This window comes from Lytechinus variegatus, chromosome 18, assembly GCF_018143015.1.
Source record: "Lytechinus variegatus isolate NC3 chromosome 18, Lvar_3.0, whole genome shotgun sequence".
Taxonomy (NCBI): Eukaryota; Metazoa; Echinodermata; class Echinoidea; order Temnopleuroida; family Toxopneustidae; genus Lytechinus; species Lytechinus variegatus.
Window position 1 is genome coordinate 14,837,326 of NC_054757.1, and position 26,135 is coordinate 14,863,460.

General features: G+C 36.2%; 1 protein-coding gene across 1 annotated transcript; it reads left to right on the plus strand.

Annotated features, from left to right (window-relative positions):
• The first annotated feature begins 2,264 nt into the window (after positions 1 to 2,264).
• Positions 2,265 to 25,852, plus strand: LOC121431591 (microsomal triglyceride transfer protein large subunit-like). The gene is made up of 17 exons (XM_041629140.1): positions 2,265 to 2,409; positions 7,027 to 7,126; positions 12,636 to 12,832; positions 14,253 to 14,483; positions 15,574 to 15,842; positions 16,409 to 16,559; positions 17,879 to 18,039; positions 18,448 to 18,616; positions 19,396 to 19,512; positions 20,242 to 20,454; positions 20,985 to 21,199; positions 21,516 to 21,613; positions 22,216 to 22,337; positions 23,293 to 23,523; positions 23,764 to 23,888; positions 24,500 to 24,670; positions 25,191 to 25,852. Exons 2-17 carry the CDS (start codon positions 7,072 to 7,074, stop codon positions 25,363 to 25,365), a joined length of 2,700 nt encoding a protein of 899 aa, XP_041485074.1. The 5' UTR covers positions 2,265 to 2,409; positions 7,027 to 7,071; the 3' UTR covers positions 25,366 to 25,852.
• Positions 25,853 to 26,135: the final 283 nt, after the last annotated feature.

Below are 26,135 nucleotides of genomic sequence, written 5' to 3' on the forward strand. Positions count from 1 at the left end.
ATAAAAAAACAAACAAGTCAGTTATATGCTGCACTTTGGGGACAGTGTATGGGAGAGGGAGAGTGAGAACAGGTGAAAATAAATGATAGGTATACAATATTAATGAATAAAACATAATAAAGAGAGAAAAAAGGAAATAAACTTGAAAAAAATTGGGATGAAATTTTATATCTGTTTGAAATGCTCAGAATGAAAAATTGTAATAATGTTGGTAATAGGGGGTGTTAAGAAAACAATTCTAGGAAACAAGACACTTTGTTGTGCCTAGCCGTTTGCAGCATATATGGGCAGGGGCATCGAGTTGCTCCTCATGTTTTAAACACATTTTGAAAAAAAAAAAGTTGGAACTTTCGCCCACCCCTCCCCGTCCCTGAGATTGGGCTCAGCAAGACGTCTTTAACATTGAATTCAGGCACATTGTTTTGTAATATGAAAGATTTGAACTGTTTAATTTTCACGATCAGATTATTTGCAGTTTTGAATCGCCAAGGACAATTGACAGGGGCAGCAAGGAATGCTACCTTCCCACTAAATCAAAATATGCATATTAATCAATGTCGCAAAATGTTTCCTCTGCCCTGAAAGCATTTGATCAACTATAATGTTTTTAACTGAGATGGCGTAGTGTCGAATACGGAAGCCAACCAACCAACTAATTATCAACTAAATTTTATTCATTGATTAATTCATGTTTTTAATTCTTGATTTATTTATTGATTCATTCATGTTTTATTAATTTATCTATTTTAATTTTTACAGCATATTCATCTACCTACACTGTTAAAAATACCCTGATTTTACAAATTTGCAAAGAGCAATAATAGAATTATTCTGAAAAAGTTCATAAAACATGAATTTTTCTGCAATTTAACAGAACAGGTCTGTTTAAAAAGGGGACAAGGGTGTTTTATTAAAGGAAATTTGTAAGGTTCCATACACCAAATACCAATATCCTGTAAGATTACGCAATCTGGTATAAGATTACAGGTGTTCTCGAGACTCTATCTTGTTTTATTCTATTTGTTAAACACTTACTTCTTAATTTATTTGCATATATTCATTTATATGTTTCTTGATTTGCTCTTTCATTATTTATCACACTCATTTATTGATCTATTTATATCTGAATTTTCTCTTTATATTATTTTTAAAAATGTTCTCGAAGTATAAGCATACGCAATGTCTTGCATGGTTCCCTACTGCAAGACAAGTGGAATCTATATTCATTTGAAATAATTATGCAACCAAGAGCTAAGCGGCTCGGTAAGATCCTAATTCTTTTTTCTTTTCATGGTAACCAGGACAGACAAATTATTTGCCATCATCATAAATTAGAAGTTAGATTATCGTAGAGGCGTATTAAACGAAGAGCTGAAAAAAAAAAAACTAAGTCAGTTATGCTGCACTTTGGGGACAGCATATGCATGGGAGAGGGAGACTGAGAAAAGGTGAAAATAAAAGAAATAAGTCTGCGATATTAACGAAAAATAAAACATAATAAAGAAAGGGAGAAAATAACGTTGTACTTCAAACAACGCTCACATAATTTCGATCTGTTATGCTGATTTATTGCTATTTTCTCGTCATATATGAAGGGGGGGGGGGCGGATCTAGGATTTTCCAAAAGGGGAGGGGGCACATTCTTTCCGAGGAAAAATTTGATAAGCCCCCCCAAAAAGTTCTTTAATTTCCGGCCCACTTCTGTCTTGACAGCATTTTTACATTACAAATTTTTAATTTGCTTCTCAAAAGGGCCAGCTGTACCCCCCTGGATCCGCCAGTGGGGGGGGGGTGGTATACTTACTTGTTGAATTCTAAGATTTACTCTCACATATTTATTGTGTAAACAATCCCTTTCCATTTTCACTGAGAATAAACTACATGTACTCCATTCATCTCGCTGCGCAGTGATTGGTCAAAAGAACTGACAACAACCAAGGTCAGCCCACAATATTTTACGCCCCGCCCATTTTCCAGTTTTCAAGACTTCGTTGCCAATTTTTCTACACACTCTTATTAAAACTCGATTAAAAATTTATGTCATTTATTTTAAAATGACAAAAAGCCAAATTTATTCAATAAAAACACTTTAATTTATTAATATTGTAGCTAAAATGTTTTTTGAAGTTACATATCACAAAAATAATACGAAGTAAAGTTCAGCAATTAGATTGGCAGCTTGTACTCTATTTGCATACAATCACCCGCGTTGCTGGTAATTCGTCGAACAGCTGATCGCAATCATCGGTTTAGCTGTGCAGCGCAATGCAATGTGTACACATTATTTGCAAGAGATTCATTGACCAGTTGCTGTACTGTGCCTGCTGTGAGTCTGTTGATAGTGGTTCCTGAATTAACTGCTTCTGAGATTCTTAAAAAAATTGATCTTGAGTTGTCATCTATCTCGAGGTATGGTATGTATGGTAATGTAGATATAATTCTATTGAAACGTTAGCAGTAGCAGTAACTAAAAAAATGGTCAAAGTCAAGAAGTATAGTACTACATACAAGTTACAACGCATTACGCAGTTCAACTTTTAACAGTCAGCTGCAGGCTCAGCTCAACTCAGCTGATCAGGCTAAAATTTAGTACTACTAAAATTTTAGCCTGATCAGCTGAGTTGAGCTGAGGACTGTTTAAAAGTTGAACTGCGTTGTATGTTTTTCGACAGTCGAGATTGGTTCACTCAGCATGCTCAGCTAGCACAGTATTAACGTCAGACCACGGTCTTGCGTAAGCTTTTTCGGTATTGATATTTTCAATACCGGTATTACTAATAGCTTCAATACCGGTATACCGACTAATACCGAGTAAATTCCCAATTTATTGTACAAACAGTGTCCAATGTTTGTTTAGCCCTGATATGGCCTCGGATAAAGAGGGGATGCTTGTGGTCAGCTGAGGAATGCTCAGCATGGTCCGTTCTCATTGACAAAAACTTTCTCTTTCTTTACCAAAAGTTATACGATCATGCTCTCTCCCAACGAGAGCTGTGAATTACCTGTGCATGTGTGCAAAATTATCTCAGCAAGCACATGGTACGAAATCAATAAGTCAAGTTGCCAAATGCTACACGGCACAAACTCACTGCTACTTACTTTGCTAAACATGTGTACATGCCCTAACTTCCAAGCACCAAAATTCCCTGCTAAAACTGTCAAGGATATTTGCGTGATTTTCCCTTCACCGAACTGACCCCACTCATTCACATTCAGATTCGCCCCTTTTGTTTACCACTCACATCAACACATGTTCGTCGAAGGTTCAAAGTTTGTTGACCTCAAATTTTGACGTCTCGTACATAACTTTTCTTATAAATGTCCATTGTGTTGACCCCCCCCTCTTGTGAATCTCCACGTTGTCTAAAAGTAACCCCCCCAAACTTCTTATCCCTGGCTGCCTCTTTCTCACTCATTTTTTCTTGCTTTTGTTTTTCTTTATCTCCCAAGCCCCTTAATTCTTCACTCTCTCTTTCCCATCGGCCCATTCTCTCCCCGTCACCACCCCTCTCTTACCACGAACAATCAACATCCTCTTCTCCGAATCTCGATCTTCCCCTCTTTTTTTGTCAATTTCATCTTTCACACATGCCAAATTTTAGTTGATTTCAACATCTTATCACGCCACGAGACCATCATACAATCAATCGAATAATTAATTTTATTTTATTCATGACCGCACATGCACAAAACGGATACAACACCCATCACAAATCACACAAATATTCTCAGCCACTTTCTTCCATTTACAATCACTTCACAGATCAAAATAAACAAAGAGGGATGGCGTAACATTTTTTTCCTGTTAATTTTATCAACATTTTCTGTCATTTTTTAATTTTCATATTTAATTTATTTATTCATTAATGTATTATTTTTTTCTTTATGTATTATTATTTTTTTTTTGGGGGGGGTCAGACGGTTTTTGTAGCAGGCTTATAGTATAAAAGTAAACTTGTCATAATTGAAACAAGTCAAGAGCAGTCCAGAAAAAAAAAACATTGCATAAAGAAAAAAAAGTGTTAATCCCTGTGGTTTGTCTGTCAATGCACAGCACCCCCCCCCCCCCAAAAAAAAAAAACTCAGTGGATATTCCCATTGATACAAGTTAAGAGCAGTCCGAGAAAAAAAAACTTGCATAAAGAAAAAACAAGTGTTAATCCCTGTGGTTTGTCTGTCAACGCCCCAAGCCAAGGTTGATACTTTGTTGAAGCCCGCAATACACCACGTGGTCAAAAGGCAGGCTAGGGAGTGTTTCAAAAAGAGTTTTTTCAGTGATTTTGTTTGTGTAGAGGGATGATACAAGCTATGAAACCCTCGCATGTGATTGGCGGAAAGCAAATCTGTTGTTGAAACCACTGAAAAAAACTCTTCATGAAATGCTCTCCGTCTCGGTCGACTTCGTTGTTTACTGTAGCTGTGTACACGAGTGCATGGAGCTGAGCCGACATGCACCCCAGTATCAGTAGCGATGGGGCCGAGGCCTTATGCAGCGGCTAACGGAGCTCAGACAGTAGTTAAGGGGCGATGTATTCATTTCGAGGTTAGATTACCGGTATTGGATTCTGATTTCATTAAATACGTTGAGAGAGCCAAAGAACTTACTGTTTTGGCTTAATTTTACTGTAAAAATACCCATAAACGACAATACAGAAGAAAATACCGGTATGATATTTTCAACTTTTGGTATGACGGTATTTCGGTATTGAAATTTCAACGGCGGTATCCATACCGGTATGACTTTCATACTGAACGGTATTACTAATACCGGTATATCGAAAAAGCTTAGTCTTGCGTCCCTGGAAAATACCAAGTTTATATGACGAACATTCAGGATCAGGTTCTTTGATCATTGCTGCATCTGAGCGTATATGAACGCGCCAGGCAATTACGTTCATGGTAATAACATTCTCAGTTCATGGTAGCATATGAACACGATTAGCTGGCGCGTTTTATGATTTTACCACTGCTATTCAATCATAACCATTAATGCTGCATTAAAAAATGGCAATTGACATGATAATTGATATGGGGATCTGCTTCCAAGTGAGGTCACAAATCTGAAAATCTATTCAAGGGATGGACATTTTTTGACCCTTTAAAGGCTTTATAGTAATATGTTTCTTTATATCTTTTTGCTTTTATCGGTAAATTGAAGATTGATTTTCTTCTGCTCTGTCTACATTCAATGATGATGATGATGCACAGCATTTGTATAGCGCTATATCAAAGACATTAAAGGTGCTTTGGTCAATTTGGTCACATTCCACATGGTCTAATGATTCTAATCCTACATGATGTAGTTTAAAGGAGAATGAAACCTTTGGAACGCGATAACTTGTGTGAAAACAGAAAAATCAAAGAAACAGATCGACGAAAGTTTGAGAAAAATCAGACAAATAATGAGAAAGTTATGAGCATTTAAATATTGCGATCACTAATGCTATGGAGATCCTCAAATTGGCAATGCGACAAAGATGTGCGATGTCACTTGTGAACGACTCTCCCCATTACTTTAGTATATATTTCACTTAAATTGCCTCTTTTATCACCTCTCTCCGTAGATGTGTTTTTTCTAAGAGGCATATTGGGGGTATTTTATACCCCCAAAATATTGGTGAACTATCACCAATTAGACAGATTGATAGTACATGTAGACCAAATTGGGTTTTCCCAAGTGGTATTAGACTATAGAAGTAGACCAACAGAAAACAAACTGGGCTTACCAGCCCCTCTATCTCTACCGGGTATCTCCATCCCTGGCATACAGGGGGGGGGGGGCATTTTTCCAGACAATTTTCATGTCTTCATCACAAAGAAAGAAAGGGAGAAAGCAAAAGAAAAGGGTTGGAATACATGTATGTTACCATTTCTGAATATTTGTCAAAATCTATGTCACAAAATTACACTTTTGTATAATATTTGATAAGGTTAATATTTTCGCTCTCTTACATGTACAGCTTGTTTTGCTTATTATTTTACCCCATTTGCCATGCCTGCATGGCCCCCTAACTTTGTAAGGCTCATTATGCTTTAAGTTCTTCATTCAGTAATAGGTCTGCATTCACTAAATATAAAAATTATATGATAGTTATTGCTATTGAACCAAAGTGACCTTCACTTTGTGGTAAGTACCAATACAAAACTGTGTACATTAATCATACTATATTTCAATTACTATCGCATATAGTTCATTTCTGTTACAAAGTATCTGTGCAGGCCAAGATTGCTGGTGTAATTTGATAAGGAGGACATATTGGTACGTGTACTTCTCTGATTTGCAAACTTATGGCCTTTGTTATCACTGGAGGGCTATGTGTGAGTTTACTTATCTGATTAAATCTCAGCCCTACTGTTCATTATTGAATACATTGTAAAAAACACTCACTACATAGTACATAGTTTGGGACAGTGTTCCTGCATGTTAATAAAGTTCTAGCAATTTCTAATTTGGTAAGTTTATAACTTTGCGAATTTATAATGCATGTTTTACATGTTTCCTTTCTGTATTTTGGGTGATGCAATTCTTCCATTAAATGGCAACTGCATTTACCATGGTAATTTCATGTATAAATGGCTACAGTAATTAGCAGCTTATAATATATTGATAGATGATATATTCATCGCACAGAATTACACTTGGTATGCTTACTTGTCATGGATAGTTGTTTGCATTTGTAGTATTTTGTAGTGTATTGGCATACTTTACAATGTTGTAGGCTTATTGAGTTTACTTTGTTTGAATATTAGGGTACATGTAATATTTATTTTTCTGTGGAAATGGAATGGACGGTCAATATGGATGGACCCTTGCAGATGACCAGTACATGTGGGACACGCATAGACCTCTATTGTACACACTTCATGTGTTTTTAATTGATATATCATTTGAAATTTATTTGTAATTCATATCTTTCCCTTTTCTCCATTTTTTCTTCCACTTTCTCAATATAATTCTCCTTGAATCATATTTCTCTTATTTTTAATCCTCATCCTCTCCCTTTTCCTTGTATTCTTTTCACTCAGTCATCAGTTGATCGTTGGCACATTGGAAGAAGTTTGTGAGAAGCCATGATGAAGTTTGTTCATTTGCTGCCAGTACTGACAACCCTTGCTCTTTCTCTGGGTAAGTTTTGATTTATTCTATTCCACATTTCAAAAACAAAAGTATACAAGTAAATCATTTCTTAACATAACAAAAGGATAAGCAAACACTTTCCATCAAAATGATAAAGATATTATATTCTAATCCAAATATAAGTTATACTTTGAATTTGTAAAAAAAAATATTGTACATTGTTATATGAACTAAAAATGTACATCAATATGAATGTTGGAGACCACCACCTTTAGCTTGGAGCTTGAATATGATTATGGCCTCAAATTGAAAGTCATAGAGAAAATCAGACTATAGTGCAAATAAGCTATTTTGGATATTAGCTATATACATTCAGTAATCATCAAATTGGCAAGAATCTCCCTGGGATATTGAACAAATATGGAGCAAAGAGTAGGTATAGAATTTCTATAGAGTGGAGTTATAAACCCTTTAGATTTAATTTAGAACACTCAATTCTGCTGTTGATTGCTAGTTGTAGTCTAGTGGTAATCCCCATTCAAAATTCCATGCTGCACTGATGTAATGATGCAGATTAGAATCTCACAGTAATTGGCTAATGACTTTTTCACTATTTCATTTTTTTCTATGTGAATAGGAGACATAAGTGTAAAAATTGGACCTGAAAATGGTATAATTTGACAATCCAACAACAAAAAAAGCAACAAATTGACTGAAAATTCACTTGATGGAAGCTAGGCAAAGTAACAAATTTGGCTTAATATCTTCAGCAAAAATGCCTATAAAAATAATCTTGAGATTCAACAAAAATCTAAAGGAATTAAGAAGCCAAAGTATTGATTCACATGGTAATTTACACACTGTAAAAAATGTGGTAGCTGTAACTGTTTGAATCTTGCCATTAAATGTTCCATGATTGGAACAGGGGAAAAGATTTTCCCTCAGGCCTGATTGAAAATTTGAAATTCAGGTTTTACGTGTTTGCTCTACATACGTGTGTTTTGTAAATGTTTGGTTCTTGTAATTCAATACTCCTATAGTATAATTGATGTGAAGGTTTCATCACTTGGAACTTGTCATGTAGCTATTGGCCAGGTGATCGATGAAGTAATGATATCCCACCCTCCTGTCTTCCATTCATAACCCATTGAAAGAGAACAAGGAGAGCACAAAGTTCAAGATACCTCAGATAGACAATATCACTCAAGCATTGAGCTTTGAGTAATTATTTGCCTATAGAGAGATCTTTGATCAAACAAGTTCAGTTGCCCTTGAGATGTATTTCAGATTAAAATTCTACTATTTCCAAATGTAAGCTGTATTGTACAGATGCATATTGTTTTCATGTTGGGTACTATTCTGTAGTAGTATCTTTTTTTTTGCAGGATTTTCTGCATTTATTGAAATAATATACAAAATAAATTAAAAATGCCCGAGACATAATCATAATATAGCATAAAGTACATAACCAAGTGATAATCTTATATGTAGTGAATGGAGAAAGACATGAATACAATAAAAAAATATATATATATTATGAGTATAATGCAGAGGCAAACTGTATAAGCAAATATATGCTTGAAGCATAGCAGCCAAAATATTAAAATTTAAAATTTTAATTTTAAAAGACAGAGCGCCTTGGACACCGTTAATAAAATCAGATCAAATGGACGGTTTTACAGAGATTTACACAACCACATTAGGATTTATAGGCAATATTCCTATGGTAATAAAGACTCAATGTATTTTTTTCTAATTATAAATACATTTTAATTTGCAATGTATAGTGCATTGTATGTTGTTTAATGTTTAGACCTCGTAGAAAACAACCCGCTTTGGCTTAAAAGGGCATGTCCAGCCCGTACAAAAATTAAACACAAGTGAAATAAGCTCAATTGGAAATGTTGGTAGCATACTACGCGTGTAGGTTTCAAGTTGAAAAAAAGGTGAGTGTACTCGTGCACTTCCCATTTTCATTGATTAGAATGCCTTGAATATAGATTGTTTTTTTCTTAGAGTGATAGTGTTACATTTCCTTTGTGGACAGGAAGGAAATCATGTGATGCTCTCAATCAATATCTCACAATACATAGCACCTCATGGAAAAGAAATACAGAACAATCAAGTTTGAAATATCCTTAGTCCAAAGGCTTTCACTGAAGTTCATTTTACTGAGCTCATATGCAATACTTGTGTAGCAAAGAGCTTGCATGATTGTATTGATTACCCAGTGTATGATGCAGTCATTGTTGGATCGATGGGGGGGGGGGGGGGGGGTTGAGGAGACATAAAACAAAAAAAATGACATTTTTTATATTATAGTTATTCAATGAATAAAGGTACATGTAGGACTATACAACAACTAACAATCTACTGAATCACAAGAAAAATTGAAGAGGATAGTTTTATCAGCTTTTTTTTCTGATTCCAAGATTTCGCCAACACAGAGTTTCAACCCATTGATAAACTTCCCAACAATTTTACAATAACTACACACACAGTCATGTGACAATGTGATTGGGAAGCTGTTTGCGGTAGTGGACTAGTTTGCGGTGACTAATTGTTGGTTGTCCTTGTCAGGTTTAAAGATTAAATGAACAATGTGGGTCATTATCTACACATACTGTGTCAAAACTGGAGTTACGCATCGAGGCATTGTTATTTGAGCTGGCACGTGGAGAACAAACATGAGAGAATTAGAATATTGAAGGGATACAGAGATGATCTTTATACGGATGGATCAGTAGAGTCCCTGAACTGTAAACCACAAGGTCCAGGGTTCAAATCACACAATGAGTGGACAAGTCCCTTCATTAGTCCCAAGGGCTAGGGTTCAATCCTCATGATAGTTTTGATGAGAGAGATACGCATGAGGTATTAAACAGGTTTGAAAGTGTGATCTTCACTTGTTTTACAAGTGTAGTGGGTCAGTGGCCCGGGGGGGGGGGCACTTCCATTGACGAGTGGATACCATGCGCGACCATGGGGTCTTGAAAAGCACCCTCAACACATATTTTCCATATTCTGTAAATGCCCTTAACAAGTATTGGAAACAAAACGATACGATTGGCAAGTACATGTATTCCCTGAATTGAACCCCTAAACAAGTACAGCGATATTTCAATTGTTATGTTACGGACATTTCTCTTTTGGTAAGTTTGATTGACTATTTTATGAAAAGTTGCCAGCTGAATTATGGTACTATAGCATGAAATATGATTATTTCCTTGAAACTATATATTTCTCACAGATATGAACAATTCTTGAAAAAACAAGAATTTTTGCATGAAAATAGGTTCCTAGTAAACGTCTTCCTGGTAAGAAACATGATTTTTAGACTAAATGTTAAAAGGGGTTTGTAAATGTAATGACTTGTGTGGTTTTACAGGCTTTAATGAGGTCAGCTTTGTTATTGATTTATTGGTGCAACTTTATAATGTCAACTTGTTGCTTTTAAAATATTAATTTATTGCTGTTTGTTTTAAAACTGCATGTGGCATATTTGGAATGGGTGCAAAGTTTGTTGCAGGAACATGGTGGTATGTATGCAGGGATACTAACAATGATTTCTACCTGACTTCCACTATTTTTTCTTTGCTTTTTTTTGGAGGGGGGGGGGGTCATTTGTGTTTATTGCTGAATTCTTTCCACACTTCTTTCTTTTCTGGGCTCATTTTATCTTTCCTATTTTCATTCCCTTTTATTGTTTTGGAATTTTCTTTCATTTTTCTTTTATATTTTCTTGTTATGTGCAAGATTTCAAAAATGGGATTGAGTATATTATGGGTAATTTGTTGAATTATATAAAATGTCTTTATCAATGTTAAACACCAACAGTCACCAACATGTAATTGACATAAACTAAGTATACCCATACTGGCTTGATAAAGCTAGCTGCTATTTTTATCCTTTCCTCCTTTCTTCTTTCTTTCCTTTCCAAATAATTTTTGTATTTCATTATTTTTTTTAAATCGATATCCAATTTATAGGTTGCTGTTGCTTTCAATAGTGCCTCTTTGTTTTTTTTTTGCAGTAAGCTTTGATTGTATTACATGTATGTGTAGTGGTTATGGTGTACTTCCTAGAAAGTTTGTTGACCTACAACAAGTTCAATTTACTGTGTCAGAAAAATTGTATTGCTTTTCTATGTTGCCTGGCTGTAGGAAATTTTCCACAGGCTATTTTTCATATAGGGACAATTGCTGAAATTTTGGGGTCTATTTATGCAAGTATTATGATTTTGCTGAATGTGAAGTATTGATAATGTGCTTGAATATTGTTTGTGGTAGATTTGGGCAACTTGAGACAAGGCAGTCTCCCTTCATTTGAGGAATTTTAGGGGCGATTCGGGTTGTGATGTTAGCGATATTGCCAGTCACCCTTGTTTATTTCCTATGCTGTTGCCTGTCATAGACAACGTATAAAAGTTGTATCAGAATGTAGTTCATTTATGTATGTTTTTAAAGAATCTGTTGCGGTACTATGTTAGAGAAATTGGTTCAAAGAAAATCTGTGAAAACATGTAATGACTTTGGAAAAGTGTATAAAGCTTGGCTTGAAAAAAACCCAGCATGTACTACATGTATGATGCAGTTATTGACTATTTTACATTTAAAGAGAAATTCCAGTAGTTGCAGTAAACACTGATTTCATGAGAAAGTCTGTAAAACAAGGCTTCATTGTCAGTATATCATCGAGGATCTAGATCTGGTACAGTTACATTAACTGAACTTTGTGAAATCTTGAAATATACGCTGAAAAATGTTCACACCGAAGATCCCCAACACAGATAAGCGCACATGGGACAATGTATAATTATTGCTTAGAGCGTCGGGCCCGACGCTCTACCCGAATCCTGTGCTTATTTGCTGATTTCTCAGCAATTACACAATTTTTTCCAGAATCCTTTGACACATGCTTTTTATTTATACAAACAGACACTTTGGTGGTCATTTCATTGGATTCTGTACGGACTCATTTTGACATCGTTACCAAAACTAGCATTTACCTTTAAATGGTTCAATCATAATAAAACAAAATTAAAGGATATTGAATGAAGGAGAAGTAAAACAAAATTAAACGATACACAGGGAATAGTTTTGCTTTACAAATTTGAATAGCATTTTGGTCATGAGAGAAAAGCTCTCAACTATTATGTACAGTCCTATGTAAAAGATATGTTATACCAAAGACTTAATGCATAGCAGTCTTTAAAAATGTAGAGCAAATTGTGATGCGATACCAGGAAAATTATTCTCTGATACAGATTATGCAATATTACACCTTTATACAGGTGAACACATCAATTTGAATTCTAAAGTAATTAACTCTTATGATTGATGCTTACATCATACTTATGATTGGTGGTAATGGAGCCTAAACAACTTTCCTCATGAACAATGTTATGTCTACTTCATCATCATCCGTTAAAGTACAGTCCACCAGGTTGGTGTATCATCGTACTTGTAAAATTGTGTAGGTCATCGTACTTGTAAAATTGTGTAGGTCAAAGAAATTCAGTAATTGTGCACCCTTGTCTGTTTTCATTCTTTCATAGGAGGAGCATTGTCGTATGAAACGGGAAAGACATACCGCTATGACTATGCTACCGATTTAGAAATCAGCGACCCAAGCTCGGGGGATGACTGGAGTAGCGATGGATCCAAAGTCGGCTTCAAACTTTCCTCGGTCATTGACCTTGCCGTTGTCTGGCAGAACCCACAAGATGCTTATGAAAAGATCTGGAAACTTACAGTAAGTCAAGTAGAGAATATTGGATGGCTTTTTTAAAGCATATTTCACATGGTATCAACATTACAAACACTAAAGAACTGAGATTAAAAGATTAGAATAAAATGAACAATGATGCAAATGCCCTTGCATAATCATTTAAACGTCTTTAAATATCGACTCTCAAGTTTCATTGACAGGTTTTATGAAATATCTGTGTGTCTTTCTTTTGTGACTCAAATTGTTTTGGTTTTAGATAGTTTAAAGATATGGATACACTGACCTTTCACTCCATGTTGGGTACATTTTTGTCTCACCTGCATAGCAGAGTGAGACTATAGGCACCGCTTTTCCGACGACGGCGGCGGCGACGGCGGCGTCAACATCAAATCTTAACCTGAGGTTAAGTTTTTGAAATGACATCATAACTTAGAAAGTATATGGACCTAGTTCATGAAACTTGGCCATAAGGTTAATCAAGTATTACTGAACATCCTATTAGAGTTTCATGTCACATGACCAAGGTCAAAGGTCATTTAGGGTCAATGAACTTAGACCATTTTGGAGGAATCAACATCAAAATCTTAACCTGAGGTTAAGTTTATGAAATGTCATCATAACTTAGAAAATATATGGACCTAGTTCATGAAACTTGGACATAAGGTTAATCAAGTATTACTGAACATCCTGCATGAGTTTTATGTCACATGACCAAGGTCAAAGGTCATTTAGGGTCAATGAACTTTGGCCGAATGGGGGTATCTGTTGAATTCCCATCATAACTTTGAAAGTTTATGGATCTGATTCATGAAACTTGGACATAATAGTAATCAAGCATCACTGAACATTTTTTGCAAGTTTCAGGTCTCATGATTAAGGTCAAAGGTCATTTAGGGTCAATGAACTTTGGCCAAATTGGGGGTATCTGTTGAATTACCATCATAACTTTGAAAGTTTATTGGTCTAGTTCGTTAAACTTGGACATTAGAGTAATCAAGTATCACTGAACATCCTGCGCGCATTTCAGGTCACATGACCAAGGTCAAAGGTCAATGAACTTTGGCCGAATTGGGTGTATCTGTTGAATTACCATCATAACTTTGAAAGTTTATGGATCTGATTCATGAAACTTGGACATGAGAGTAATCAAGTATCACTGAACATCCTGTGCGAGTTTCAGGTCACATGATCAAGGTCAAAGGTCATGTAAGGTCAATGAACTTTGGCCATGTTGGGGTTTTTTGTTAAATAACCATCATATCTCTGTAAGTTTATTGGTCTAGTTGATAAAAAGTGGACATAAGAGTAACCATGTATCACTGAACATCTTGTGCGAGTTAGAGTAGTTTTCAAAGTCAGCACTGCTGCTATATTGAACCGCGTGATGCAGGTGAGACGGCCAGAGGCATTCCACTTGTCATGATTTCCTTTTCTGATTTGTTAGTTTGCAGATACCAAGCTGCAGAACCCAGGAGGGAGAACAGACGAGACGGATACCTTCAAAGCAGCACCCAACCTCCAGATCATCAGCGGCCAGCCACTCTATGTCATCACGAAAGCTGGGAAGGTGGAGTCCGTCTACGGCTCAACGAGTGACACGCCCACTTCCCTGAACATGAAGAAGGGCGCGGCTAGCCTGTTCCAGTTCCAGTCTAGCGAGGGCAGTGTCTCAGAGGTGAGGCAAGAGCCACTGATAGAGAGAGTTCGGCCGACCTAGTTTCAATGGGTACCAACATGGTGCAGTTTCTTTTGAATTGGGATTGCGTAACCAGGCATTATTCGCCATGTGGGTAACCCATTGAAATCAGGTCAGCCAGACTCTCTATAATGTCCCTGAGTGAGAGAAGGGCTGTATTGGGCATGAAATCGCCCTTAGCTTCAGTCAGAAACCTAATATTCTGAATTCTGTTTTGGTGAAATAATATACAAATAATACACATGATCAAGGGCATTTAAGTAAGAATTATATTCACAAGGTACCATTGGAAAAGTTCTAACACAATGCTCCTGGCATGACTGCTTGCATAGGCCTATTTCACCCAAATGTGCTTCAGTAGAGTACCAAAATGTGACATTATTAATTTTTCCCATTTTGCTTGTCAGTGTTTTTTTTACCATATATTGGTCGAGCATGATGAAATACATCCACAATTCAAACTTGGTGGGAATACATGTATGTTCATGGGGGCCTTAGATATGACCTCTTGTAATAGGAACCAGGCCAATAATACATTGACTTCAGTTATATATTCAAGAGGTTATATCTCAAGCCCCATTGGACAGATACCCACCAAATTTCGGAAGTGGGTGGTTTTCATCATGCCCTGCAGAGGTATGGTATAAAAAATGCTGAAAAGCAAAAATACAGTTTTTACTTAGGTACTTTATAGATTAAATAAATCTAATCACCCGAACATATGTAATTGCTTTACCATTGAAGCGCCATCACGTTTGCATAATTTTCACACAGACAGTATTTCTAAAGCAGTATTTTATGTTTTGAGATAATGTAGAGTAAAATGTGCCTACACATAAACAATATGGAGATTTCATATGATAGTAGGATTCTGTAGCTATGACATATATCTTTTTTTTTCCCATTTTTTTTTTTTTGGGGGGGTTCTAAATATTATTGCATATGTTACTCTTTATCGGGGGCATTTTAGAATCCCCCCAGCCTGCTTAAATCAAAGCACCCAAATCAAACAGTTCTATTCATTTTCAGTCATAGGTTCATTACAGTATGATTCGGTTTTCAATAATAGGTTGATGCATCAGGTCAGTGCCAGGTCAGGTATTCCTCAAACAATGGCAAAGTCACCAAGACAAAATACATAGCCAGCTGCACCAGCCCTACCTCAGCCAGCGACTTCCAGCACCCCAGGCATATCCTTGGTGTGAATGTCCAATCAGAATGCTTGACAGTCTACACCTTGTCAGGTGATGGCTCTGTCATCCAATCAGCAGAGGGAACAGAAAGCTATGCACTCAGCGTTAGTATCAGGGATACGATAGCATCATCTATCAATTCAAGGTACGTCAGAACAGGCATGCACAAGTTCATAGATCTGTTCATAAGTGACAAATGACTTTATACTTGATTGGTGCCCTGTTTCATATGCTAAATGATGTATATCCCTTGGAGATGACTTAGCACACAACAACATGTTCCATTCATGCATAAAATCTGGGGCGGATCCAGGATTTTCCAAAATGGGGGGGGCACATTTTTCCAAGGAAAATTTGACACGCAAAAAAATAAGAATAAGGGCCAAAAAAAGCATTGAAGTTTCAACCTGGTTCCTCTCAATATTACCATATTCCCAACACATGGATCACTTACCAAGTATGTTTTGTAAGATAGTTATGTGGAGTTTTGTTACTTGATGAAATATCCTCATCTAAAAACCATGAATGGTCAGTAGAACCACCGGAATCATTAGTACCAGTCAGCAGCATGTTTGCTTGTTACCTAAATTAAATGACTGGTCAAAACTTCAACAGAATTAAAAAATGGTCATGTGATGTATTTCAGCCAATCATGTGATTAGTGTCCACATCATTGTTTTATTATAATTATCTTAATTCCCTGTCTCCTAGACAATCCTTGGTACTTCAGGGTACTAGCGATGGTGGAGGATCTCTTACAGGTGCTAGTGTAGATGCTGCTATTCAGGCTGCAGGAAGCTTCCTACCACAGTCTCTAGCCCAGGATATAGTGGATCAACAGTGCACAGATAACTGTCAGTCGGTAAGTTTTGAACATGATCACTTCAAGGTGGTAGCAAGGTGGGAAGAAGTAGAGGCAAGCATCTAGGCCACATTTTCTTGGCCTTTGCCTGAATCTTGAGCCAATTCATGTGTTCAGTGTGAACAAAAGGTGACCTTCTTGCAACTTGGAACTGTTGGCCTGGACTCATTCCAGGTAGTGATTGCAGTAATAGACGAAGTATTACATGAAGTATAAGTAGTAGTAGTAGGAGTGGTGGTTTTAGTGATGGGAGTAGAAGTATTAGTAGTAGTAGTAGTAGTAGTACACTGTGGTAGTAGTAGTAGTGTAGTAGTAGTAGTAGTGGTAGTACACTGTAGTAGTAGTAGTGTAGTAGTAGTAGTGGTTGTAGTGATGGGAGTAGTAGTAGAAGTAGTAGTGGTAGTAGTAGTTGTAGTAGTAGTGGTAGTAGTACACTGTAGTAGTAGTGTAGTAGTAGTAGTGGATGTAGTGATGGGAGTAGTAGTAGAAGTAGTAGTGGTAGTAGTAGTTGTAGTAGTAGTGGTAGTAGTACACTGTAGTAGTAGTGTAGTAGTAGTAGTGGATGTAGTGATGGGAGTAGTAGTAGTAGTAGCAGCAGCAGTAGCAGTAACAGTGGTGGTGGTGGTGGTAGTGGAGGATCATTTTTTTCGGGGGGGGGGGGCTAGGTTATAATTTTATTGTCTATCATCCCTATTTTAACTGGAAATTTTCAACCAAATTCTTATTTGAAAGGGGAGGGGGTGGTTCGAGTTGATTCCAATGATTGGATTAAGTACCAATAATTTGTTATTAATATTATCCACATGAAGTATCTGGGAATGGTTGCCTATCAATTATATTATACCTATTACCGGGTATATGATTAAACATCCTCTGCAAGCCTTGAACATTCCATTCCATTGGCAGACTATGAATGATTTCTTATTCAATTGTGACTCTTTCATGTTTCTGTGATGGCATGGTGGTATAGTCACTGATACGCAGTCAGTAGATGACAGATCCAAATCCCACAGGTTTCAAGATTTTTTCTGACTTAATTTTTTTCCGATCTAATATGCAAGATTTAGCATCTGCAACCCACAAATGTATGTATGTACAGTCAAGCCTGTGCTACTGGCCACCTGCTTACATGTATAGTGACCACTAAGAATAGAATCCCATGCAGGTAGATTGTGTGTATAAGAACCTGTCTCTAGCAGCCACCTGCCTATAAAGGCCACATTTTATTCCCTTGGGGGTCACTATAGACAGTCACAGGTTTCACTGGACAAAATTTAATCATTTTTTATGTTCTCATTTAAACTTTTCAATTTTACTAGGCTGCAGATGTCGTAGACAAGTATAGAAACTCTATCAAATCAGAGTTCTTAGCCAATTCTAAATCTTCTTCAGCATTTTTGAAAATCCTTGAAGCTTTCCGCCAGGCTGGCAAAGAGACCATTGTTGACATCGTCAGGAGTGGCGCCAATGATGAAATCAGGTAAGGATTGGTTTAAAGTTAATACACCACAGTCACACACTCTGAACAGTATCAGCCTAAACTAGTTCCTAGTTTCATACTCTAAATGCAATCTTTTGATCATGCCGTCATGATCTGTGATTGCTGTAATGCCATCGGGCTATATTACCCGGCATGCCTCACTTATATTAGCCGATCCCTTTTCGAGTTAAGCAGATATTTTGCCTTACATGCTGAGGAAAATGGAGTGCAGCATTAGAAATTAGTTACATTTTGTCTTTGTAAAAATTAATTGGAGGAAAGGAAGATGAACCACAGGATCAACAAAGAAAATATGGTTACAGTTTAAAATGTTAATTTATGTGTTTGAAAAGCACACTACAGGTCTTACTTGATTCAATCATATTTTGATGCAATTTTTGTATCTAGGGCCCAACTGCTCGACATCGTAGCTGCTACTCAGACAAGTGCATCCTGGGAAGCCGCCTTAGAACTTCTAGACTTTAGTCAAGTCGACCAAGAAGAAACTATAGAGAAATTCTTGGTCAATGCAGCTTTCAACAGCCATCCGTCAGAAACACAGATACAAAAGATTTTTGTAAGTCTGTACTTTCAGGAAGGAAAAAAGAATAAATTCAGCACATTATTGATAACCTCTTAAATTTTGACTGAAGACTGTTCCAACAGCTTTAAGGACCCAGGGAGGGGGTCAATATAAAGTATAAATTATTAATCAGGATATGGTGCCAAAATGGGTTCATATTTTGAATAAACTGCCTTATTGAGTGGTACACTCATTTATCCCATAATCATGACTGATCGATTTCTTTGTAGTTCCTTTGCTTGCCTGTATGTGTATTGCATGTAAAAACCTACATGTACATTGTATGGCAATTTGTTATCATATAGTTTGCAATGCCTTAGAGCAAACACCAAATTACAGATGCATTAAGAACATTTCACTCTGTTTTGTGACACTTTCATCTTCATTTTGACATCACAGACATTACAGACTATTTTATTTATAATTTTAGCCTTTAAACCTAACATTAATTCCATTGTCAATCCTGTCTTTTCCTCATTACAGCAAAGAAGTTGAATAAATATAATTTCATAAAATAAATCACAAAAAATAAGTGGGGATATGACATCAGTATGCTCATTCATTAGGGCTTACATAGAATTGTTTCACAGAATCATGCAAAACTGTGAAACGTCAAATCTGCATTATTCCATATTTATTGTTTATGGATCTTTTCGTGTTTTGTTTGTCTGATTTTATTTTTAACTGCTCATATCATATTTTCAGCCTAAAGTACTTTTCTCAAGTTATTTTATGAATGATTTTCAATATATATTTCTTTTATTTATCAAAAGGAGCTAATCCAGAGTGGTCAGGTGTCCAGTGAAAATATTCAGAAAACGATGGCCTTGTCCTTGGGATCAACAGTCAAGATCTATTGTTCTATCAGTGAGGAAAAGTGTAACTCACAGGTAAGTTCTTCTATCCTCTGTCCATTCTGTATGATCATTGTTTGAATCCACAAAATTGACTTCTTTTCAAAACTTTGTTGTTTAGTGGTAGGCCCTATGCCTCTTCTATCTTTTGTAAATCTTGCTTTATTTAAAACATATATATAATGCCTCATGATTTGTCTTGTCCATGTGTACAATTTTTATGTTAATTTCTTGTATGTAAGAGCCAGTGGAGAAACATGTATATGTACATAATGTAGATTATTGATTTATAAAGTGAAATCAAATAGAATTGAATTGACTTTTACAAGATCTATCCTACATTTGAATCTAAGACAGACATATACTTAGTATCTCTGAACTGCCTGTCTGTTGCCTGAATGTTCATGAAATTATTATCAACACTTCATTCTTTCCTGACTATGAAAGATCAAATTCTGGACTTTAGTTGATGTTAGACTACTAACATCAATGTATACATTTGGGACAGGGAAATATTCTGGTGAAACCAACAAAATTTTATTATTCTTTTAGATATAAAAACAATTTATGCAAATGTATAAACAATAAGTTATAAAACCATTGATTTTGAATTTTTGCTTTTTTGGCTCCTTTTCTTGACTAAAAAAAGAAGATCAAATCAGATCTAAAGTTGTAGAGCAAGTCAATGGACTCTTGCTTTATCCACAAGACTACAACAATGTTTTATGTCTTTGTATATCTCTCCTTTGCTGTTTGTTTGTTCAGATTGTTAAAAGTGTATTGGACCATTTTATGCGTGGGCTTCTTGCTGACGAGCGCGAGACGCGTTTGGTGTCCCTCTACGCTCTGAAGAACGTTGCCCGACCCTCAGCGATGCCGGCGATCTTGGCCTTGGCAAAAGATGATGAGGATATGGACTTGATTGAAATCGCAGTGGACGCCATGTCTCAGTTTGATGAGCAATGCTTTACCCCAGAAGTATGTATAAGATAGGACGAATAATAAGATTTTTATTGCCATATGTAGCAGAAATGGCAAAACTCATTTCTGACATAGAATTGAGGCCTCATTTGATGAGCTTATTCTTAAAAAAATGAAATAGACAGCATTTTATATACCTATCATTTCTGCAGTTTTCTTGTTAGAAGTTATGTTTGAAATAATAGGAAATTACTAATGAGGTTAAACCAAATTCTGACAATAGAAAAATGGAGCCGTATTTGATTAGCTCTTCTATAAATAAGGTCTGTTTAATTTTTCTATGAGCTCTGCACTTTTATTTTTAAAGTTTACATATTTACAATAATAGGTAGGAGATTGATGACACAATTGGTTAAGAAGCAGAAATTTGCAAATATATAATGAAAAACATAGGGTTTGATTGATCAACTTTGTTGCCAAATAAAGGATGGATTAATGAATTTCTCCATGTAGCATTGAATAAAAATTATTTCAACACAGGAATAACATTGCCATATCTACTATCATCTTTTCTCTGTCCATTGCAGATAAACAAAGGCCTGAACTCGATATATCACCAAAATGACCGGCGGTATTCCAACGTTGTGAGGGTAGCAGCAGTGACTCTGATTCTTGGGAAGAATCCCTCTATACAAGATGTCGTCAACGTAGCCCTGTCATTGAACTGTCAGGATTCTCACGAGTTTGCCAAGTTCGTCTATTCTAAGATGATGCTTCTGAGCAGAGAGGATACGCAAGCAGCGTAAGTACCAAGATCACATGATTGGTCACAGGATCATTTGATTTTAAAGCTGCATATAAGTTCTTGGGAGCATTTCAAGAAGACTTTTGATGTAATGTTATAAGCTAATGAAAGTCATTAACATAAATCAGTAAGGAAATGTTGATCAAAAAGTGCCAAAAATTAGTTTGCACTGAGATTTTGACACAAAATGATCAGAAATGAACTCCATTATGCTTTAAGCCACATACACCTTCATTGATTAATTAGTTAACACAAAAATATTTATTAGATTCATAAAACCATGACTGTTATGACCTGGATTTAAATCATGCAGTGCTGTGATAAAGGAGGCCCTCTCTGATATGATGGTGTACAACTATGCGATGGTTCGATCAGGTGGATTCTCCAATGCTTACAGAAGTTTCCTGGCTGGTGAGTGCAAACAAATAATATAATGATTTTTAATTAATAAGGGAAAATGTATCTTTTCAGCTTTTTTTTTTTAAATCCCAAATGCTAAGAATCTCTCATGGAATATGATTAGAAAGATTAGCAATTTTTCCTCCCAATAGAACTGTATCAGTATGCACATACTTCTCCTTGACAACCAGAAAGTGTGACTATGGTGTTTTGGACCTTAGGGGGAAAAGTATGGAATAAGTTGTTATGATGATAAATAATGATAATGCTCTTTTTCCTCTCTTTTCTTTAAAAATGGATGTAAATACTGCACCCTTTGAAGTTAAAATATAGATGTATAATGTAATCCATTATTAGGTGCTTTTGATCTTATTGTGAAAAGTGTGATATAAGTAGCAATGATAATAACGATAATGAAAGTTGGATTTCTATAGCGCTCTTTACCAGAGGATACAGAGTGGAACTATTACTACCTGGCTAGCTTGAGCTATAACTTTTTCAGCAGCATTCATGGGGGTGCATTCAAGGAAATTAATCCTGCCAGGTACCCATTCGCCACCTCACCTGGGTCGAGTGTAGCACAATAATGATTATGTTCTTCCCACCCACTGTAGAAATGGACGCCACTTCTGCACCCTTTGAGCTTGATATGCAGATGACCGGTGCTGGTTTGCTAAGGAAGAGCACCTTTGATGTAGGCCTTGATGCTGGTAATGATTCTCTCACATTGATGGAGGTATGTAAAACAATGCTTGTTATTGAGTTAAGTTTTATTAAGCAGATACGAACCAAAAGCGCCATCTCGAGTCCTCAACTACTCATACCTGATTAGTTTACTGACCCATAATGCTAATGTAGTCTAGTAATATAGACCAACTTGAATGATAACATGCTAATTAAGTACTCAATACATTTGTACCGCAATAATTATGTTACGAAGTAGTAAAAGAATTACTTTTCCTCTCGAAACATTTTAGTTGTTTCTCTATACAAATACAATTATAGGTCAATTTATTCTCTGTAGTATGAGTAGGTATCTGAAAACGTATATTTTAAGACTATGTATTTATAACACACAGTCAAAGAGAGACCACACGCAGTTCACTCTCCCTTTAAGTTTCACTTAAAACAGTTCTTGCTATTAAGTAGAACTTATGCTCATTTAGAATAATAAAAAATACAGATCAAACGCAAACCAAATATTTGATGGTGAAAAATGGAGTGTGATGATTGTGATCAACACTATTCAACTTCTTTTTTAAAAAGGAAAAGCACTATGGGGCCCTATCTTACAAAGAGTTGCAATAGATTTAAATCAAACTCAGACTGCGATTGATCTGTAATTTAAGAAAAACTGTAGAGTGTAATCAAAACTATTCAAAATCTTTTCTGGAAAAGAAAGTGGTTCTTTGTTACCACTCTCTCTCAAATTACAATGTAAGATAATCTGTATATTGTCAGTTTTTGTCACAGAGTTCATATAATTGCTAACACTACCCATTAGAAAAATGTATTTTTTACAGCCTGTTATTGATCAGTTTACAGAAAAACAGAGTAAAATCAATACTCTTCATCATTTGTGAATTTTTATGTTAAAAAAGGAAATGCACTACTTTTACAACTCATGTTTCCACACTAAGATAATCTGTCTCACGTAACAGTGTTTAAGCAATTTAACCTTCTTTCACCAGGTTCTTATCTTCTCCCGTGGTCTTGAAAGTTTCTTCGGTGAGGACACTGGTGACGAAGGAGAATCAACGGCTGGCATCGCTGTTCAGCTCCTCGGTGTCACCCTCCGTCCAATCGTCTTCTTCTCTGGGTCAGGTGACCTGATGAGCATGGCTTGGAGCTTAGGCTCCGCCTCCTCTGACTCCTCCTACTCTGCCGTCGCTGGTCTTATCCTGCTTCAGGATCATTCTCAGGTACAGTATGGATGCTCCTCCCATCCCCCCGTTTTGTTAATCGTGGAAAAATTAGTTTTTAATTCCTTCACTATGTCATTGATAAATTCTTGAGCTACTTTTTGGGGAAGATATCTTGACAAACTCATCATTTGTATTTTTATAACATTGCTTTTCCCTGTTTTGTTTTAAGTTTGATTTTTAGTCACACATTCATCTTTGTTAAACACCAACGGTCCTTTTTTTATCCTTCATTAACAGAGGATATCTCTTCAATCTGGACTGGAAGTTGAAGCAAATCTTCAGGGTGGTCTGTCGATTGACGTTGGTGGCGCCCTTGACTTCAGCCTGTGGCATAGAACATCAACGACAACAGTGTATAATAGGTCAGTGTTCGTGTTTTCACTCATGTGATTGGCAACATGTCATTCAAAATTTTCTCACATGTTTTACGCTGATGTATTTTAGATCACGTAATAGCCAGATGTGCAATTTGGTTACTAAATATTGTGCATTTTAGTTCATTGTAACAATACACAATACAAATTGTCAACAGGGATGTACAAGTATAAGATACATGGCAATGTATTTATAATGCTTTATGTTTCACTATGTATTATGCATTAAGCTTTGCTCTTTAATCAGAGACTGATAATACATACTTTCTTTTGTTATCAATAATGTGGTATGGGGCCCGATGCAGGAAAATTATGTTTATCAAGGTGCACAGGTGTCAATACACTTTACTTAGTTTTTTATATTAACTAGAAATGTTACCAATGTTATATCTGTATGTGATATGTTCAAAGTAAAAAATTATTGATTGCTGCCAAATTGGGGAGCAAACACAGATCAAACTTAAACTAGACATTATGAAGGCTGTGTTCCTTTATGCAATCAAATATGATAAGATGGAAAGCCCCATTCAGAGAGTTTGGCATTCAAATAAACTAATGATTATTATTATTTTTTTAATTTCTTTTTTTTCTCCCTGCAGTGGTGCCATGTCGATACGAGGCTCAACACGCTTAGCTAGTCCATTCCTAAATGCAGGTATAAGCTACGGTGCCGACGCTTCTGGTCACATCGATTTCATCACCACCGTCAAGTTTTCTTCCCTACCTCCATCGTTTTGTTTGCAGATGACACAAGAACCTCTAGCATTTAAGTGAGTAAGACTTGAGTGGAATACACAGGTATCAATTTTTAGAATACTTCCAGTTTTTAAGGAAATTTTTCAGAAATATACTCCAGGCTCCCCATAATGCTCGGCAATTGATTGCAAAGTTTAATTTTATAATTGGTATCATTTATTTCTAATTTTAATGATTCAGTGGGGCTGAGACCTCATTCCTAAAATTTGATATGAGCACATTGACAAAAGGTTTTTTCAGAGTTTGTTCTTGAATATCAACTTGAAATGGGGCCAGAAATGAAAGCTGAAAATAAACTATGATTTCTGTAAAAAAATTCCATAAAAATCAAAGACATCGCCCCCTTACGTCAACTTCAGTTTCTTCTCTGGAACTTCATTCATGGTGTAGCATACTCTTGCAAATTTTATAAAATTCAATTTATCTTCTTGTCTTTCTTCCCCCGCAACTACCCTTCTCTTCATTTCCATTTTAACTCCCCAATTTCTATACTTTTTTTCTGCCATCCCTACCCCCCTCCTCCGGCCATCACAGACAATTCGTCAAGAAATTTGAGCAGCTAGATAATTCACCAAAGAAGTTTGACGTCTCGTATTCCCGGAAGACGAAAGTCCTCCCGTCGTCTTTCAAGCTATTCAAGGAGAACTCGCCGATGTGTCATGAAATGTTCGGCAAAGAAGAGGAGGAGGCTTCCTCAAGCTGGTGGTAACTAAGTTAAGAGTTTCGCTTCTGGGCAATTCTGTAAAGTTATATTCATGTACGTGCGACCTCCTCTACATGTGTGTTAGACCATTTTGAAATGATTTGTCTACTATTTTATTGTTCATATGAAAGTTTGTAATGGTCCTAAAATAATTGGTGTTGATTCATTTACCTGGTTGCTAAGAAAGCATGAATGCTAGCGGGTGATTCCATGCTTTAGTTGTTTTACTCTCTTTTTGTTTTTTTTTACTTTTGTGTCCCATATAATAGGACACGTGTCTATTTTGCATATCATTTGTAAAGGATGTGTTAACGAGTCAAGTTAAGTCTTGGTTCTTTTTCCCCTTGGGATACGACCTGAGGTTCACCATCAATCAAGAAAATATTTTATTTTCCTGGGGGGGGGTCAGAAAGATGTCAAATGTGGTCTTGTAAGTCACAGCATGGAATCGCCCTTGTAAGCAAGCATCCAGAGGACGGAAGGCTTAAGGTCCTCTCTGGTAATATGTATTAATGCCTTACCAAAGGGCACTAGTGCACTGAGTGAAAATCAAACCTGGATCAGTGGAGTCCGAAATCCCTGCTTGACTGAGCCATCGCGCTTCCTCCCAATCATTGCTTGAAAAGTTCTTGGGAGTGGAGTAAGATTGGAAAAAAAATGGGAGTTGGACATACAAAAATGTTGATTATTTTACAGAATTGCCCTTCTGCCAAATCTTATGCATTTGTACTAGAATATATTATTATGATTCATGCCATGCTAATCAGATTTGAATT